Below are 17,048 nucleotides of genomic sequence, written 5' to 3'. Positions count from 1 at the left end.
TTCAGAGAATAAGAATAAACTGTTTAAGAGTAGATGAAGATGGAACACTCAAAGCAGTGTTTATCATCTTTAAGTAATCTCTGCAGCTGGACAAGAATTGTGAATGCTTAAGAAGTTGACCCCAGGATCATTATCTCCAATAACACTAAAAGTTATTGCTCAAGTTGATGAGTCACTGGAAGGGGGTAGATTAGTGTTTTCTATTTTAAAAAATCTTTACATGTTCTAGTGTATGATCCCAGGCTAACTGGAGCCTGTAGACCCTCAAGGAACACATTGGGAGAAACTGTGGTGAAAGAAGTTGCTAACTTTTAACAAAAAAAGCATTAGGGAAGGAGTGTTCAATATTTTGGCTTCCCTGGGCCACAATGGAAGAAAAATAATTGTCTTCCAATAAAATACACTAACACTAATGATAGCTGATGAGCTAAAGTAATCACAAAAAAAATTTCCTAATGTTTTAAGAAAGTTTACAAATTTGTGTTGGGCCATATTCAAAGCTTTCCTGAGCTGCATGTGGCCCACGGGCCATGGGTTGGACAAGCTTGCACTAGGGCTTTAAGTTAAAAAAGAGATAAAGTGGGGAGTTGTTTGATGCCTGCTTGTTAATAAACTAATGTTCACTGCAAATATTTTCTTAGGACACTGGATGCTTTAGACATAATCACGAAGAAACAGAAGCTTTCAAATTGTATTCTATGTAAGTGTATTTTCACATACATAATTCTAATCTGCTTCAAAAATATTACCAAGGATATAACTTCATTATTATTTACAACATTGCCCTTATTACAGAATACTTAATGAGTGAGCATATGAATTGATATGCTTTCTACGTTTCAGAAATCTTTTAAAATGCCCCCTAATATATAACTTCATAATTGGTTAAAAAAAAAAGTTCAGATTCTGTTCTGCATAAAGTTCTGTAGAAGAGTCCCTAGGTTGCTGACAAAGGAAACACACTCTTTGATTCTCTTTGTTTACATTCTCAACAGTCCTTAAGACAGAGGAGGTGCTCAATCAATCAATAATTGCTTGAAAGTAGCTAATAATTAAATATTTAATTAAAGATCACTTATAAACTGAATACTAAAGGAACGAAATGGAGCATCTCAGAAGATAACAAATTCAATTAAGGGTAATATTCCTCTAGAAAGGTTTATGGAGAAGATTAGAAATAGTGAGACAGATCTATTGTCACGGGATTTGAAGAATGTTGGAAGAGCAAATTTCCCACCTTAAAAAGACTTCTCAAGTTTTTGCTCTGTGATCTACAGTTCTATCATTCCTGGATTATTTCTCTGGCATGAACTATTATTTTTCCCTACAGGACAGATGGTGGGAGAAGGTGAGAGTTGCAGGATGGTGCTGACAGAGAACCCAAAAGAGTAACTTCAAAATTTTATCTAGGATAAGCCTGAATGTGTACACTAAACGTGTATTTAATTTCATGATTGCAGTTTTCTGTTTTTGTGCTTCACTCTCTTAATTCACATCTCTAAAAGCAAGGAACACACTTCCATCAGTTTTCTTTATCCTTTGTTGCAGCTAAGAAATTTGAAGACTAATCTTCAAATTCTACTCAAATAGGTCTACATTTTTGTTGCCAGCCCCTTGTCAATGCCAGTAAATTTTAATTTATCCTTTATTATAATACTTAAAAAGTTCTTATCTTAATCTGCAGTTATTAATGCAAGAACTTCAAATAATGTTCCCAAAAAGTCAGTGAGAAGCCTAAGTACTCTTAAATGACTCAGAGAAGCTGTTTTGTGCATATGAGTATGAGAGGGAAAGACCAGGAGGACATTTTTTATCAACAAGATGTAAGAAAATTAAAATTAGAATGAAGCATATAGTTGGTTTCAGGTAAAGACAGGGTAGACAGAGTGCATGAATAGTAAAACAAAGGACACTCTGAATTACAGAATATGATCCTAACTAGTTGAAATAATGCTTTCAGGGGACAACAATTTGGCTTTTAATATATATTTCCCAATAATAAAATCAAACAGCTCTTTAATGCATCTCTTTAAAATATGTTTTTAGACAGAAAAACATTACTTGTTATGACTTGTCTCTTTGCTGATTTAAAATTTATTCATTGGGTTTTAACAAACTGTACTATAATGAAAAGGCTTTAAATTTTTTTCACATGGCAATGGAAAGTGGTTTGAACATTTATTTCAGCGTTAGGTACATTTGAGTTTCAAGTATATACCCAAAGGTTAAAAGATACACAAATGAAACATGAAGGATATGCTTGAAAAGGACATGACAGGAAAAAATGCCCAGCAATAAAGGGCATCTAATTGAATTTGGCAGAACTTTTACAGTGAGGCTCCGTGGTTGAGAAAGATGCTGAGAACAATTATCGTCCTTTAGGCGGGGGAGGACATGATCTCCTTCCATGCTGAGCGTAACCTCCTGATACATTCCTCCTAATAAGCAGGTTTATGACAAAACACATCTCCTGCAGAATAATTGCCTAAGACATTTAAAGCAAATAAACAGTTCCTTCCTTTTTTGTTGGGGAGATGGCAGATATATTAAGGGATTTCTTTCCAGTAAGTATTTCTCTTCCACAATCTACTTAAAATTGAATCAATCATCAGAAGAGGGCTATTAGAAGAAAGTGTCCCATTTATCAGAGCTTTATATGTGTCTTCCTCCATCACAGGATGATTTTAAAAACATACTGATGGAAAGAGACAAACCTCAAGGGCAGGGACAACATCAGAACTAATGCATCTCAGAAATAAAGAACACATTGCTGGCATTCCTTTTGTGGCCTGCTTGTCACCACCACCATGTTAATTGATGAACACCTAAGAAGGCAGGCCATTTTGCCTGATGCTTTTCTTTCAAAATTTAACAAAGACCAATATTCTAAATGACACAAAACATGGGAACATTCATACCACTGGGCCAGGATCGCCTTTTGGGCCCTGTAAGAGAAACATGGAAAGTCATTTTTCAAATAATGACCAAAGCAAAGTTACAGAATAAGAAACACCATTGGCCAATCTGCTTTAATACATATACAAACATTAGCAAGTTTTCCTTTAATTACAGTTTGAATTTGAAGAATAAGATGAAAAATATAACTTGATGGAAATTTCATAAAAGTGATTGCTTGGACATTGATTTAGTTCTTAGATTTGCAATGAAAAAAGTGACAGCACCATGAAAAATGCTATTTACATTTTCTCAATTTTATTATAATTGGTTTTACTTATTTTCTTCTGCTGTAAAATTGGGCTATATTTGTAACATGAAGTTTTCAGTGAACTTAAGAGGTTTTTATTGTTTGTTTTTCATTGTGGTCGTTCAGCTAAAGTGTGTTTGACGATAAACAACTATACTTACAGGAGGACCGGGTGGCCCTGGGTAACTGGGAACATTCACACCTCCCTTCAAAAGAAAATGAAAAGAAAAGAAAAGGAGAAAGATGAGAAGAATTTACAGCAGTCTATAACTGGATTTTAAATAATTACAAATATAATATAAATACCTTAATTTTATATAAACTGCTCATGCCATTTCCTTCATTAAATGGAATACCCTGAGGAAAGAGGTGAGATACAGAATTATTCTTGAAAGTTAGTACTTTGCATCTCTACATTTTATCATTTTACCAAATGATACTATTCCTATTCTATTTTTTACTTTTTTTCTATTCTGTTTTACAAAGGGAGTTTAATACTCTAAGTAAAATAATACAACGTTTTAATTTTTAGCTTTTCCAAAGCAAATGCAGGGAAAGAAATGAAAAGGGAGTGTGAGCTACACCTGAAGCAGATAGACACTTTCGGTTGGGGTTTGATTAATGTTCAGGTTTGACAGATGAGACACTAATGCATTCGGAGGAAAATATTTGCTTATTAAAATTCAGTTTCTGAATTGCCAATTTAGACTAACTGTTTACAGCCTGCTGACCTGCAGGCTATAATGCCGTAGTGCTGATGAAGATGTGAATAGGGAACAATTTGGCTACTGAAAAGTAATTTTTTTCCACAGTCTCTTCATACCAAATAGAAAATTAAGGTAAATGAGGAGATGATGTTATCCACAATGCTGTGCGGATGTTTCTACAAAAATAAATTCTTTAGGACAAAAGAGAATAAGAACATCTTGAAAAAAATTGACATGTCCTAGAGTAACCAACACTTAAAGGAGAACTTATTCTATAGTTTAAAAAAATCATACATTTTAGCATTAGGAAAAATTTGCATATGAAAATTTTAGTTAGGATCTTTTGTCTTTCCTTTTAAACATTTGTATAGAATCATAGTCAAATCTGTCTTTTCCTTTCTGCAGTTTTCACTTATTAGTTGAAGAGTTGAAGAAGTCACTGTTTCATTGTTTCTTTATGATGGTGGCCAGTGGTGTTCTGTGAAGACAATTTGCATGCATCTTCCAAACACTAGTGATGGAAGAAAAACGCTCCATCCCTTTATTACTTCATTATTTAACTCATTCATCTGACAGTGACTGAATGTCTACTATATTTTAGTGTGCTACGTCCTGAACAGACAAAGGATATTTTTATCTGAGATTTGCAAAGGAGGTTTCCCAGGGAAGAAAACATTTAATCAGTGTTTTGAAGGATGGATGGTTTTGGAGAATTCAGAGGGAAGACAAAGATATCTTAGGCGCATTATAAAATTATAGGTCCCTTTCATGAACTCATGTTATATTTGCTGTTCTGCCCACTGGAGAAGGACTGAATTTTAGGATTTGAACCCTAAATACTTTCTGTCCTGCTTTCTTGTCAAGTGAAAAGGTCAGTAACACAGATGAACAGATTTAGGAAACAAGTTCAGGAAATAGAGTGCTAATCTCTTCATTTACGTGTACAAAGCATGCAACTGCATACAGACTGATAATAATCCTCATTGTCTTCAGAAAGTCACGGTCAATTCTGCCCTTTCTATGGTGAGCTTGGTTTATGAAAGTATTCCAGTGACGTGGGGTAGGAAAGGGTGTTTGGCGTGAATCTCAGCTCGGCTCGGCTGCGATTCGAGCGTGGCCCCGCATGAGGGCAGACTTGCCACGGAGAGAGGCTCCTCTCCGCTCCACCGTTTCCCTGACGGGCGTGCATCTGTCTCAATCACAATAATAAAAACATCGATGCCTCTTGTACTTTTTGTTCACTAGGAGCTACATAAATAGAGTCTCCTTGCATCTCAGACATCATGAATGGGAATGAACACATATAGCATAATATCAGATTTTCTACCAACTCGCATCAGCGGAAAGGATCTATTTTTCTGGCCCTTCTCTTTTCTGTGAATGGAGCACACTGAGATGAAATGACTTTCCCAGGGGCCCCGAGGCAGGAATTGGAGAGTCGGAGCACAAACTCAGGTTCCTAAATCCAAGATGGGGAGATACGCAGTATGCAAATCTGAGCATTGCACATTGAGGCTGAACCAAAGGGGGAACAAATCAGGTCTCTTTAAAGCTACATTGGCTATCATTTGTATTTATACACAAAATTCAGAAGACTTTTATCTTTGAAAACATCTAAATGTAGTCTTACCTCTGAGTTATAAAAGTCTTAAGTAAACATATGAATTTTAAGTTTTAAGCCTAGAACAACTCACAGGTGGTCCAGGTGGTCCGGGTTTCCCGGGGGGTCCGTCGCTGCCCTGCAAGGGATATGTAGACTAATATCAGTGGCGTAGACGTTTCTACCCCAGGTTTACAAACTATCTTCTGAAATTAATCATAGAGCCGTCTTCTGAAATCAATATGACTTGCCATGAGGTTTCAGCCTTGTAGTCTCATACAGCTGGGCTCTCTCCTTTACCAAGGAAATACATTTCTAGACCGCAGGACAGGTAAAGGCCTTTTCCCGTACCCATTCAGATTCTCACAGTGTGAGCTCTAGAAATGAAGCTTGTTTTTAGATGGAGCCAGAGAACCCAGGAGCTTATGTTCTGGACTTCCAGTGTAGCTGGGGGAACTCTCCCAATGTGGAACTCTCCTACAAGCAGGCAGTGGGCTCTGGGATTGTGGCTCTGAGTCAGCCCTAACTTTGAGCCTCATTTCTACCACCTTCATCTTTTGGAAACCAGAGGGGACATGAACATAATTTGATGAAAGTGAAAAAATCACAACCTGTGTTGTGTCTGCAGAAGGGAAACTTCATCTCCATTTCCTACATTAATATCTGACTTTACGCCATAGTCAGACACATCTCCCTGAACAGAAGCAACTGTGGTATGGCACTGTTTAAAGCAAATGGTCACTACGATATAAACAGTCTTAGTCTTACAGGAGAAGCAGACTGAAAATAGAATTTGTGAGAATGAATTCAAGTTGAAAGTTGAAAAATGTATTTCACTTTTATTTTTACAAACCATAGATGTTTATCGGTCCATAATAAGCAGAGCTATTGAAGTCCCTCTGGTGTCTCTCAGCAGTTCTTCCTATAACTCTGCTTTTCTTTTAAAATAGTAGCCTCATAAAATCTTTTAAGTCCCTCTGTAGCAGAGGAAATGGCAAGACATGGTTAATTAAAAAAGAATTCAGATAGAGTAAAATTTCTACTCACAATGTCCAAGAATTTTGAGGGATTTTAGTCCATTCCCACAAATGTAATCAAGGACTTCATTCCAATACCCTCCCAATTTTTGGTAACGAAAGTATCATAAAATGTTTTGTTTGTATGTTTATCAATAAAAATAAACTGTAAAGTTCTTCTTGCACTGCTTCTGCCTGAGAATATATAACAAAGAACAAGCATATAGTTTCTTTGCTCAAACTGCTTTGATGGTGGCTATCTCTCTAAGACATGTCATATTCTGCTGACAACTGGCAGTGTCCTTCAAAGAATTATGTCATAGTTCTAATGAGTCAACAAACAAGGAAAAATATGTGCCTATTGAAAAGCCTTTTTTTCCGCCTCTGGCACCATTAAAAGTCATATCTTCACTCTCATTTGTGCCCCAAAGCTCATCTCAGTGTGGGATTCCCATTAACTTCAAAGGCAAGTCTATGACTGAATAATTTCCATAGAGAACAGAGAAAAAAGGCTGGTGGAGTTGGGCAAGCTCCTTGGGATAAAATCAGAAAAAAATGTGTGGAGACTATCTAGAATAAAGGCATTGTTTCCTTCAAAATGTGTTGAGATTCCTTTGCTCCTTGATGTCATTATGCTTCACGTTGGTCAGGGAACTCGTGTCCTGACGAGTGGGTGGAAGCTGCTTGAGTGGCTCATGTGGACTCTTGATTCTTACTTCCCCAATCTAAATAGCTAGGCTTATTCCACTTACTTGCTGGATCTGCCTGGACTAGGGCAATAGGGCCTGTTTAGATCCTAAATGGAGTAAACATGTGAAACTCTGTGGTGTCCTGTCTGAGACTCATCTATTGCTGGTCCTCCTTTCTGACTATGGCAACCCATCTGTCCAATAACTGATCTCCCCAGGAAACAAGCTATCCTGGCTCTTCAGTACATTTCCCCCATGACCGTCTAGAGACAGAACTTCTAGACCGTCTCTGCAAGCTCTTTGATTACTAGAATCTTGGTCCTGAGAGCCAGCCCGCTGTCTGGAGCTTTTGGAGGTGAGGCCTTTGGGAAGTGATTAGGTCATGAGGGTGGAGCCTTCATGAATAGGATTAGTGCCCTTATAAAGGAGGTCCAAGGGAGCTTGGTCACCCTTCTACTATGTGAGGACACAGCTAGTAGGAGACATCTATGAACAAGAAGGCAGACTCTGTCAGATACCGATTCTGCCAGCACCTTGATCTTGGACTTCCCACACTCCAGAACTGAGAGAAATATGCATAAATGTTTGTTGTTTATAAGCCGCTCTGTCTATGGTATTTTGTCATAGAAAACTGACTGCCCCTGTGGCTGGAACTCCCTGGTACACATCACATTACTTGCATCCTTTCAGGAGGCTCCCCCACCCAATCCTTCCACATAGATGGTTGCCCAGGATCCTGAATCCAGCCTGAACTTTTGTTTTATGGTTCCAATGTTCTATTTATCCTTTATCCTAGGAAAATATCTCCCATGTTGAGAATAACCTTTGGACCGATGTTCTTCCAAGTCCACTACAAGAATAGCTACTCTCTGCCATCATTTCTACTTTCAGGCTTTGCTTGATTTTATGGCTCTCTCTGTGAAGAGTCTCATCATGCTCCCACTCCAAGCCCCAGTTTGGATGGTAAGTGAGGCTTTTCCTTTGTACCTTTTCACCTTTTGCTCCTGTGGGACCAGGATGTCCAGTTCTTCCCAGTAAGCCCTGTAAAACACAAAACTAAGTTTGTTACAGAAACAACAATTAAATGGCTGAAGGGTATTGGAAGTTGGTTACTAAAACTTACACATTTTGAAGGTCATTTGATCCTAATTAAATAAGCCCTAGAAGCTTATATTTCTTCCGGCTGATACAGCAGCTGTATCCTGCTGATAAGCCCTTGGAAGGGTAAAATTTGTATTTGTGGTTGCTTTTTCACCTTGGTCAACCACATTTAATGACCTTAATTGGAACCTTTTGATACACTTAAAGTCTTGCTGTTTAAATGGCAATTTATATAACATTATGCCTTCCTAAATGAGCTATAGTTTTGGTAGGGATCAACATTTTAAATACTGCAAGGCGGCAGAATTAACAGTGTGCACATTGAGTTATATGATCTGCATTTTACCACTGAAAAATAAAATTTAATTTTAATCCTTTGGGAACAGAGTTAGCTATAATTTTCATGGTTTCTTTCACAACTCTTTGTCATCGTTTTTAATTTTAGTGAACAATTTAAAGCCAGGTTTGTTCTATATAACTGGTGAAAGCATAAATGACACAACTTTAATTATGGAAAATCCTTATTTCAGAACATTAAAAATATATAATTACATTCGTACTGGTGTGGTAAAGACTCTGTCGGCATAGGAACTCTAAGAAAGGATGAGGTGGAGAAGCTGAAGCATGTGCTGGGTTGCCAGATTTAGCAAATAAAAACACAATATTTGGGATGAACATATGCTAAACAATTATTTGTTTATCTGAAATTCAAATTTAACTGCATGCACTGTATTTTATCTGGCGACTCTAGAATTAAACTCTGTTTGAATGAGAGATTGGGTTTGGCAAGTATAAAGGAAAAGAGATTGTGTTCTAGGAAAACAAGACAGTGAAAGACACGAAGGCTTTGATGGTGTGTTTGAGGGTCAGTGAAAGCCTTGACTAAAATAGAGGTATTTTAATTTATACACAGGAATAACAATAAATGAAATCCAATAATCCTTAGCCCACTTTTTTTTCCTTTAGAAAATAAATTCTCAGTTTGTGCTGCCATTTGACTATCTCTTCTAAAGGTTAGTGCCAAAAAATTATAAATAAAAAATAGAATGCTCTTTTATATGCAATTTCTATTTCAAACAGACTAGCTTAATCGCAGACTGCTTTCTGGTCTGGTGGAATTCTGATGCAAGCCCCCAGGACACTGAGCAGTCTTAAGTAATTACTAAATGAAAATCTGAGAGCTTGGATGAGGCTACTTTTCCAGGCAATAGCTGGACAATCTACATAGAGGCACAGAGAACAAAATGCAATGAAGAAAATTAATTCACTTTGCATCATCCCAGCAGATGTAAACTGTGAGTGCAATCATTTTAACAAATACTTACAGGGGGTCCCGTTGGGCCTGGAGCACCTGGAATGCCTGGAATTCCTTGAAGACCCTGGAAAAGATAGTTCCTACCATAAAATCTGTTATATCATTGGGAATAAGGCATTTTAGTTAATCAAATATTTTGACCATTGAACATTAAACACTTATTTAGCTCATTGAGAAACATAATGTATGTCATATGCAAATATCCTTTTTTAATTCTAATTTTCTAATTTCAAAAATATAACTTTTTCCTTAGGGGTGCAAGTGATTTTCAGTTACGTGGATAAATTGTATAATGGTGAAGTCTGTGATTTTAGTGCACCCATCACCCAAGTAGTGTACACTGTACCCAACAGGTAGTTTTTCATCCTTCACTCCTTGCCTGTACTCCTCACTTCTGGGACTCCAGCATCCATCATATCACTCTGTATGCTTTTGCCTACTCATAGCTTAGCCTCCAGTTTTAAGTAAGAATATGTGCAAATACTCAGTTTTAAACAGTAAGAAGGGTGAGATAAAATGCCATGACATGGAATCTGAAGCAAACATAACTTAATCTGGTGATTCATAGAGCATTTCTTATTTTATAGAGCCATTCTGTCAGCAGTACTATCTAAGAATCTCGTACTGGTAAAACATGGAAATACAAATTTCAGATTGGCAGAATGCCATTGAAGAAACACATGATTACACTACAGCTCCATTCAGCTTGGGAAAAATGGAATATGTTTTATGATATAATATTTATTTTAGCTCATCAGTTTATTACAAGGAGAAATTTGGCTCATTGGTGAATTTAAATTTGGAACCCTTTCACGGCTTAAGCATAATAATGGATAGATTTCCCCTCCCTCCCCTCCTCAGATTTGTAGAATAGCACCAATTATACTGGATAGGATTTAGGATGCTGATACATTTATATATCAAGGAAGAACTGGCAAGATTAGCTAACTTATGTAATTAGTTTTGAATATTGTTAAATAAATTACATACAATTTATAACATGAAATATTTTGCAATTATTAAAATCATGTTTTAAAAAAGTTAGAAAACATGCAAAAATACAAGTCACAAATCTTATATAGCAGAGGGTCTACATTTTTAAACAATTTTAAATGTACTTCCTAAAAGATAGGAATGATACATACAGGCTTTTATTATTTTATCATGACAAATAGATAAAAGTTTTATCAGAAACTTTAGTGTTAGATGTGTGTTTTAGAATTCTGGATTATCACTTCATTTCACAGGTAACATGATATACATACTGAATATTATGTAACACTGCAGTGGTGCCTGAAGCAGTGCCCTCTAATAAACACACACATATTTCTGTGGCAAAACACGATATTCTGACAGAGTGGGATAGACGAGCTCTGTGTGAGTTAGGCCAGATTCGGCTGCCAAATGAATTTGCTTGGGAAACAAAGCCAAACTTGGGAAACATTTCCAGGGTTTTCAGAGGCTTTGGTTTTGGAATTTATAGATGAGGTGTTGTTGATCTGATTTGGCTCTGTGTCTCTACCCAAATCTCATCTCAAACTGTAATCCCCATATGTAGAGGGAAGGAGGTGATTGGATCGTGGGGGTGGTTTTCCCCATGCTGTTCTCATGATAGTGAGTAAGTTCTCAGGAGATCCGATGGTTTTAGAAGTGTTTGGAAATTCCTCCTTTGCTCTCTCTCCTGCCGCCTTGTGAAGGTGCTTGTCTCCTCTTCACCTTCTGTCATGATTGTAAGTTTCCTGAGGCCTCCCCAGCCATGCAGAACTGTGGGTCAATTAAACCTCTTTCCTTTATAAATTACCCAGTCTCAGGAAAGTTCTTTATAGCAGTGTGAAAATGGACTAATACAGTTGTGGACCATGACATTACTATTACCAGAAGTCCCTCCTGGGTAGTGGGAATAGGGAGAAATTTTATCTTTTAGTGCTTTTTTGTATTTTCCTAATTTTCAATAGTGAACTGATATCACTTCTATAATGAGAAAAAACTATTTTAAAATACCCTTTTGTTATATCAGACAACCATGTGATACATGAAGTTCTAGATTGAATGATTCCACTCTTTCAGGATTTAGTCTCCTTTACTGAGTAAAATATTCTTTCTGTATTGCTATACCATTTTTTGTCATGATACAATTCCTTTACCTTTCACTATTATGATATATGCATTTTCATATACTTTATAAATATTATATGACATGGTCATGGAAATATTACTGCATATTGATTATGAGCATTCTATAGGGCTGTGAGCTGGATCAAGGTTCTTTGCATCAGTGGGATCAAGGACCAAGTTCTTCCAGGTTTGTCCATTCAATACCAAATGGCATTCAGGTCTATTCATGTGATATGATATGAAGAAATGCTTAAAAATTCTACTTGAACATGCTAGAATTCCTCATGTCGTATCCTCATGTCCTTGGGCCAAATCTTGTGTGTATTTGTGTTAAAGAATGTTGACATATTTTTTCTCCAAAATTTTATCAGTCTCATTGGCAGTGCTGTGTGTGTGTCTGTGTGTGTGTGTGTGTGTTTGTGTGTGTGTGTATGTATGTGTGTGTACATGGGCATGTGTGCATGTGCAGGCTCTACATATTGGTATATAGTACTAGTTCTTTTTATTTTCCTAACATTAACTTGTATACAGGTTTATAAATGCAAGGTAAAAAACATTTCCATCGATAATGGCACCTCTAAATGACTGGAGATAATAAATGTTATACTATAAATTTCTTTACCTCAAAATACCCATTTTCCATAAAATTCTTTCTATATGTACATGCATAGAATATATGTATATATGTATTCCTTTTTTTTTTTTTTGCTACTTTTAGTCTCAACACTGAATCAGTCCAGAGATGTTGAGTGAGTTTTTAGATAGCCTAATTTATAAGCTTGGGATTCATTAACCTTTGATGACCACATTAAACTTTAAAATAAACCTCAGTCCATAAATAAAAAATCATTCTCAGCAGCCTTTCTCTGAAAAAGCTGAAATTCTATAGTAAAAGTAAAAGTTACTATAGATGCATAAAGGGCAATAAGATAATTTTAGAAGACAAGATGGTCATTAAAGAAGACAAATGCATATTAAAGAGTAGGACAGTCAATTTAACATACAGTGCCAAACTAACACACAAATTAAAATTTATTGCAGAGATATTTGGAGATCATTGGAGCTATGTTCTTACCCTGCTCTGATATTTCATTTTGCAAGTCCCAGATCAGTTGCTACCAAGAATATTTTCTGTTCCTATAATATCTGGCTGATGATATTTTTCATGTCTAATTTATCAATTATTACCCTAAAATATTATACGAAGACCTGCATTTCAAGCAAGAAATCACTCCATCAAAGGTTAGCATGTGTTCTATTAGCATCTTCCAAGTTGCTACCTTGAGCTGTGCAACAACGTCTGTGAAAAATGTGGAAGAAAATGTTGCTTTTCTAAGAGTAATAAACAAGCAGGCAACTCCTCTCTCTCATTTTCCAAACAGATGAAAAACATAATAATTAGAAGTCTCAAAGAGATGGGGTATCCCTCTGTATGTTTTCCACTTAGAGTAGAATAGACATTTGAGATTTTGTAAGATTAGATATTAAGTCCATACTGTTGAAATGGTATAGTTCATTGGCCAGTTGGAAATGCACATGTTTTTGGTCAAAGTTTTATTCACTTTGACAAATCAACAAATTGTAATTTCAAATAATATCTGAGACCAAGTAGAAGACGAGATTATATTCATTATTTCCCATTTGCTAGAGAGAAAACTGCACCACCTTATTCCCTCTACAAGGCCTAAAGGAGTCAATAGGTTACTTCAGATTTATTCATATTATTCATGTGTGTGAAGAAACAATGGAAAAGAATCTCCTGAACTTGCTGGAACTCCCCATGTGATGAGCATTGTGCACAATTTTGTGAACTGTGTTAAAGAATTTATGAGGGGTACCAAAGAAAAAGCCCACTAAAGTGTGGGGAATATTAACAATGGATTTCAGTTCACTAAGAGAGAAAAGTGCCCTGCAGAATCAATGAAAATTAACTTCTAGCGACTTTAACTTAGAGTTACTTATACAAAACCTGAATTCCAATTATTTCCTGATCTTTTCATTATTACCTTCTCAATTGCCTCTAAAGCTAAAGCCTACCTTTTGAGTGGAGGCAGTTCAAAGCTGTTGGACTATGAAAATCAGTTATTGTGCTTGTACTTTAGTAAAACGTTCTGTGGAACATGAGGAAGGAAAAGCACAATAACTTATTTTGAAGATAATGTTTTATTTATGGATGAAAATAAATATTGAATGTATTTGGTATTCAATTTTTAACTTGGGAAAAATTAAACCTCAAAGTTTTCTAGATTACAAGCAATATTAATTAGAAACAATAGTACATGATAATTGCTGTAATGTAAAATATAACTCCACCTAGAAAAATAGATTTTCTTTATATAGTTATGATTTTCCACAATAACATCAAGGTTAATATATGCCAGATGGCTTACTTACTTTCATTAAGAATTATTAGTATCAAAACTGTTTAAACTAACAGCAATTCATCATTCTAATTGGTTTTTCTAAGAGTTAATGTGAATTATGTAGGAAAAAAATTATGTCTTGAGCATCACCATGGCTTAGAGTCAGAAAATTATACCATTATCTCAGAAGCACATTGGACTTGGAACCTTAGTCCAGAGGGTGACCAGCTGATGTAAACTAGAACAAGAAGTTTCTTCTGACAGATTTTTTTCTCTCAAGAATTTGAAAGCTGAGCAAAGACGCAGACAATCCAAGGTCGCTGAAGTTTAATCAGAGTTTAGTGGTACCCAGGGAAGCTCTGCTGGGTTCTCAAATGCCCTTACTCCTAGACTGGTTGTCTACTATTCCTTTAAATCTCTTAGCTACCCTGGGAGTTTTTTGAGTAAACTTTCCTTTCCCCCTTTCCTTTACTTTTATTTTGCGAGAGCTGGAATTGTTATTTGCTAAACGAAAACAGAAAAATTATAACTGACATATTAACTTTGTGCCTTAATTTCCTTGTCTCTAAAACCGGACCACTGATAATAAACATAAACATGTCATTTAAAATGTGTCAACATTTTAAAAGCTCTAAGTGGTCTTTGTTTTTACTGGTTCTAGCATTAGATCTGAGCTATAGAAAAATTAACATTTTTACTCTGTTGAGCCACATAAAGAGAATCATTATTAGGACTGTATAATCAGAAAAGAATCTGTTACCTCATCGCCTTTCTCCCCAGGTATCCCAGGGTAGCCCCGCTCTCCTTTGCTTCCCTAAAAAGACAATACATTCAGCTAGCACATGCAATCATTTTTCTTATCTTTTGGAAATGAAAAAAATCTCTTCTAAGAACACTTGGGGCATGTAATTTGGACAGGGTCAGGGAACAAATAAATGGCAACATTTGCAAGTGGCTTTTTCGTCTCTCTCTCTCTCCATATATATCTATATATACATGTATGTATTTTTAAAGTTGTATATTTTCAAATATCGGGTTCCTTTTTTTCATACTGAATTGAGGGTCCCAAGGTGAAAGTGGAGAAGAGAATTTCTTACCTTTGGTCCCTCTCTGCCTGGGATTCCTGGAGGACCCCGTGGCCCTATATCACCCTAGAGGACAGAGGAAGAACAGAACTGAGAGGATGCACTACATGTAACCTATAGGGTTCGTAAACATTCAGTCAGGCTTCTCACCTTCCGGGCCATGGAATCATACTTTCCAGGCTCACCAGCGCCTCCTTCTTCTCCTTTGTTGCTTTTCAGCCCTGGGACACTGGCTTGGCAGTTGCCACAGAAATTCTAATGAGTATAAAGATAAGGTTACTGAGAGAGTCATAAAAGCCATCTCTAAAGGTGAGGTTTCATGTGATGTGAAGTTCTTTTGGAACCTTTGTCAGAGATGAGTGATATAGATACGTCACTCTGCTTTCAGAAACTTGATTTATCCAATTTAAAAACATTAATTTTGTGAGGTAAAAACTATTTTCAAAGCTCATCAGTGATATCTGTTTATGATATTGATGAGCTTTTATTTTAAAAGCAGGTCTCCAATGACATTTAAATAGAAAATTCCAAATAAATAAGGAAAAGACACGTAAGTCAAGAACAAAAATTGAAGTTCAATTGTTTAGTAGAATGTTTCAAAAGGGAGTGGTAATAAAGTTTAGAAAACCCAGCACGATTACTGAATTCATACACCCTATAGCACAAATCATTTTAAAAACAACAACAACAAAAAAAAACTGCAAAGGAAGGATTTGTCCTTGTGGGAGCAAAATTAGTTCTCCAACTACATACAGTTTACTAACATTTTGTCGGTGGAGGCACTCTAGAGAAATAATTACTTGACTGACATAGACTTGACTCCTAGGTCAAATCCAAGTGACAATAGGAAATCTAAGTGAAATTACCTTTCCATTGCCTTCTCTGCAACCTTTAGCTGATGTGGGAAATCTTAACTTCCAGAGTCTGAGCTCATAAGATAAACATAACTCTCATCACACAGCTAAAGAAAGAGTGTGTGTGAAAAGCTCTATATAGGCTTATTTTTAAATAAATTGTTGGAATAAGAATATGACCAAGAAAGGCACAGAATAAGGGCCACTGAGTGGGGGAGATAGTTTAACAGTTGACAGAAGGTAGGACAACCTACGTTTCCATTCTTCCATCCTTTTCCCTAAAGGAAAGAATCTTTAAACATGAAAAAGAAGTGAAGCTTGCCATTGATAAGAAACTGGCAAGAAAGCCCATGGCTATTCAAATTCAATATTTTTGATGTAATGAATAGCACTGTAAATCTGATTTTCAAACATGAGCTCCTTGGAACACTAAATTTGCATGATACTGAAAAGCTTGCAAGGTGTGATGGTTAATACTGAGTGTCAACTTGATGGGATTGAAGGATGCAAAGTATTGTTCCTGGGCGTGTCTGTGAGGGTGTTGCCAAAGGAGATTAACATCTGAGTTGGTGGACTGGGAGAGGCAGACCCACACTCAATATGGGCGGGCACAATCTAATCAGGTGCCAGTGCAGCTAAAATAAAGCAGACAAAAGAAGGTGGAGGGGTTGATGTGCTGAGTCTTCTGGCCTTCATCTTTCTCCTGTGCTGGATGCTTCCTGCCCTCAAACATGAGACTCCATATTCTTCGCTTTGGACTCTTGGACTTACACTAGTGGTTTGCCAGAGGATTTCGGGCCTTCGGCCACAGACTGAAGGCGGTACTGTCAGCTTCCCTACTTTTGAGGTTTTGGGACTTGGACTGATCCACTATTGGCTTCCTTGTTCTTCGACTTGCAGACAGCCTACTGTGGGACTTTACCTTGTAATCACATGAGTCAATTCTCCTTAATAAACTCCCTTTCATATATACATATATACCATTAGTTCTGTCCCTC

The 17,048-nt window shown here is 36.5% G+C and overlaps 1 protein-coding gene across 4 annotated transcripts in view; it reads right to left on the bottom strand.

Moving 5' to 3' along the window:
• The window catches only part of COL19A1 (collagen type XIX alpha 1 chain), a 333,080-nt gene that overhangs the window by 42,640 nt on the left and 273,392 nt on the right, over positions 1-17,048 (bottom strand). For all 4 annotated transcript variants that reach the window (XM_003897789.5, XM_009205449.4, XM_009205448.4 and 1 more), the window contains 9 exons: positions 15,347-15,451; positions 15,209-15,262; positions 14,872-14,925; positions 9,644-9,697; positions 8,205-8,258; positions 5,607-5,651; positions 3,512-3,562; positions 3,367-3,411; positions 2,919-2,945 (listed from right to left, as the gene is read on the bottom strand). In XM_003897789.5, coding sequence (XP_003897838.2) covers positions 2,919-2,945; positions 3,367-3,411; positions 3,512-3,562; positions 5,607-5,651; positions 8,205-8,258; positions 9,644-9,697; positions 14,872-14,925; positions 15,209-15,262; positions 15,347-15,451 — 489 coding nt within the window. The remainder of the gene's footprint in view (positions 1-2,918; positions 2,946-3,366; positions 3,412-3,511; positions 3,563-5,606; positions 5,652-8,204; positions 8,259-9,643; positions 9,698-14,871; positions 14,926-15,208; positions 15,263-15,346; positions 15,452-17,048) is intronic.

This window comes from Papio anubis, chromosome 6 (genome assembly GCF_008728515.1).
Source record: "Papio anubis isolate 15944 chromosome 6, Panubis1.0, whole genome shotgun sequence".
NCBI lineage: Eukaryota > Metazoa > Chordata > Mammalia > Primates > Cercopithecidae > Papio > Papio anubis.
This window is presented reverse-complemented; position numbering and strand designations above follow the sequence as displayed.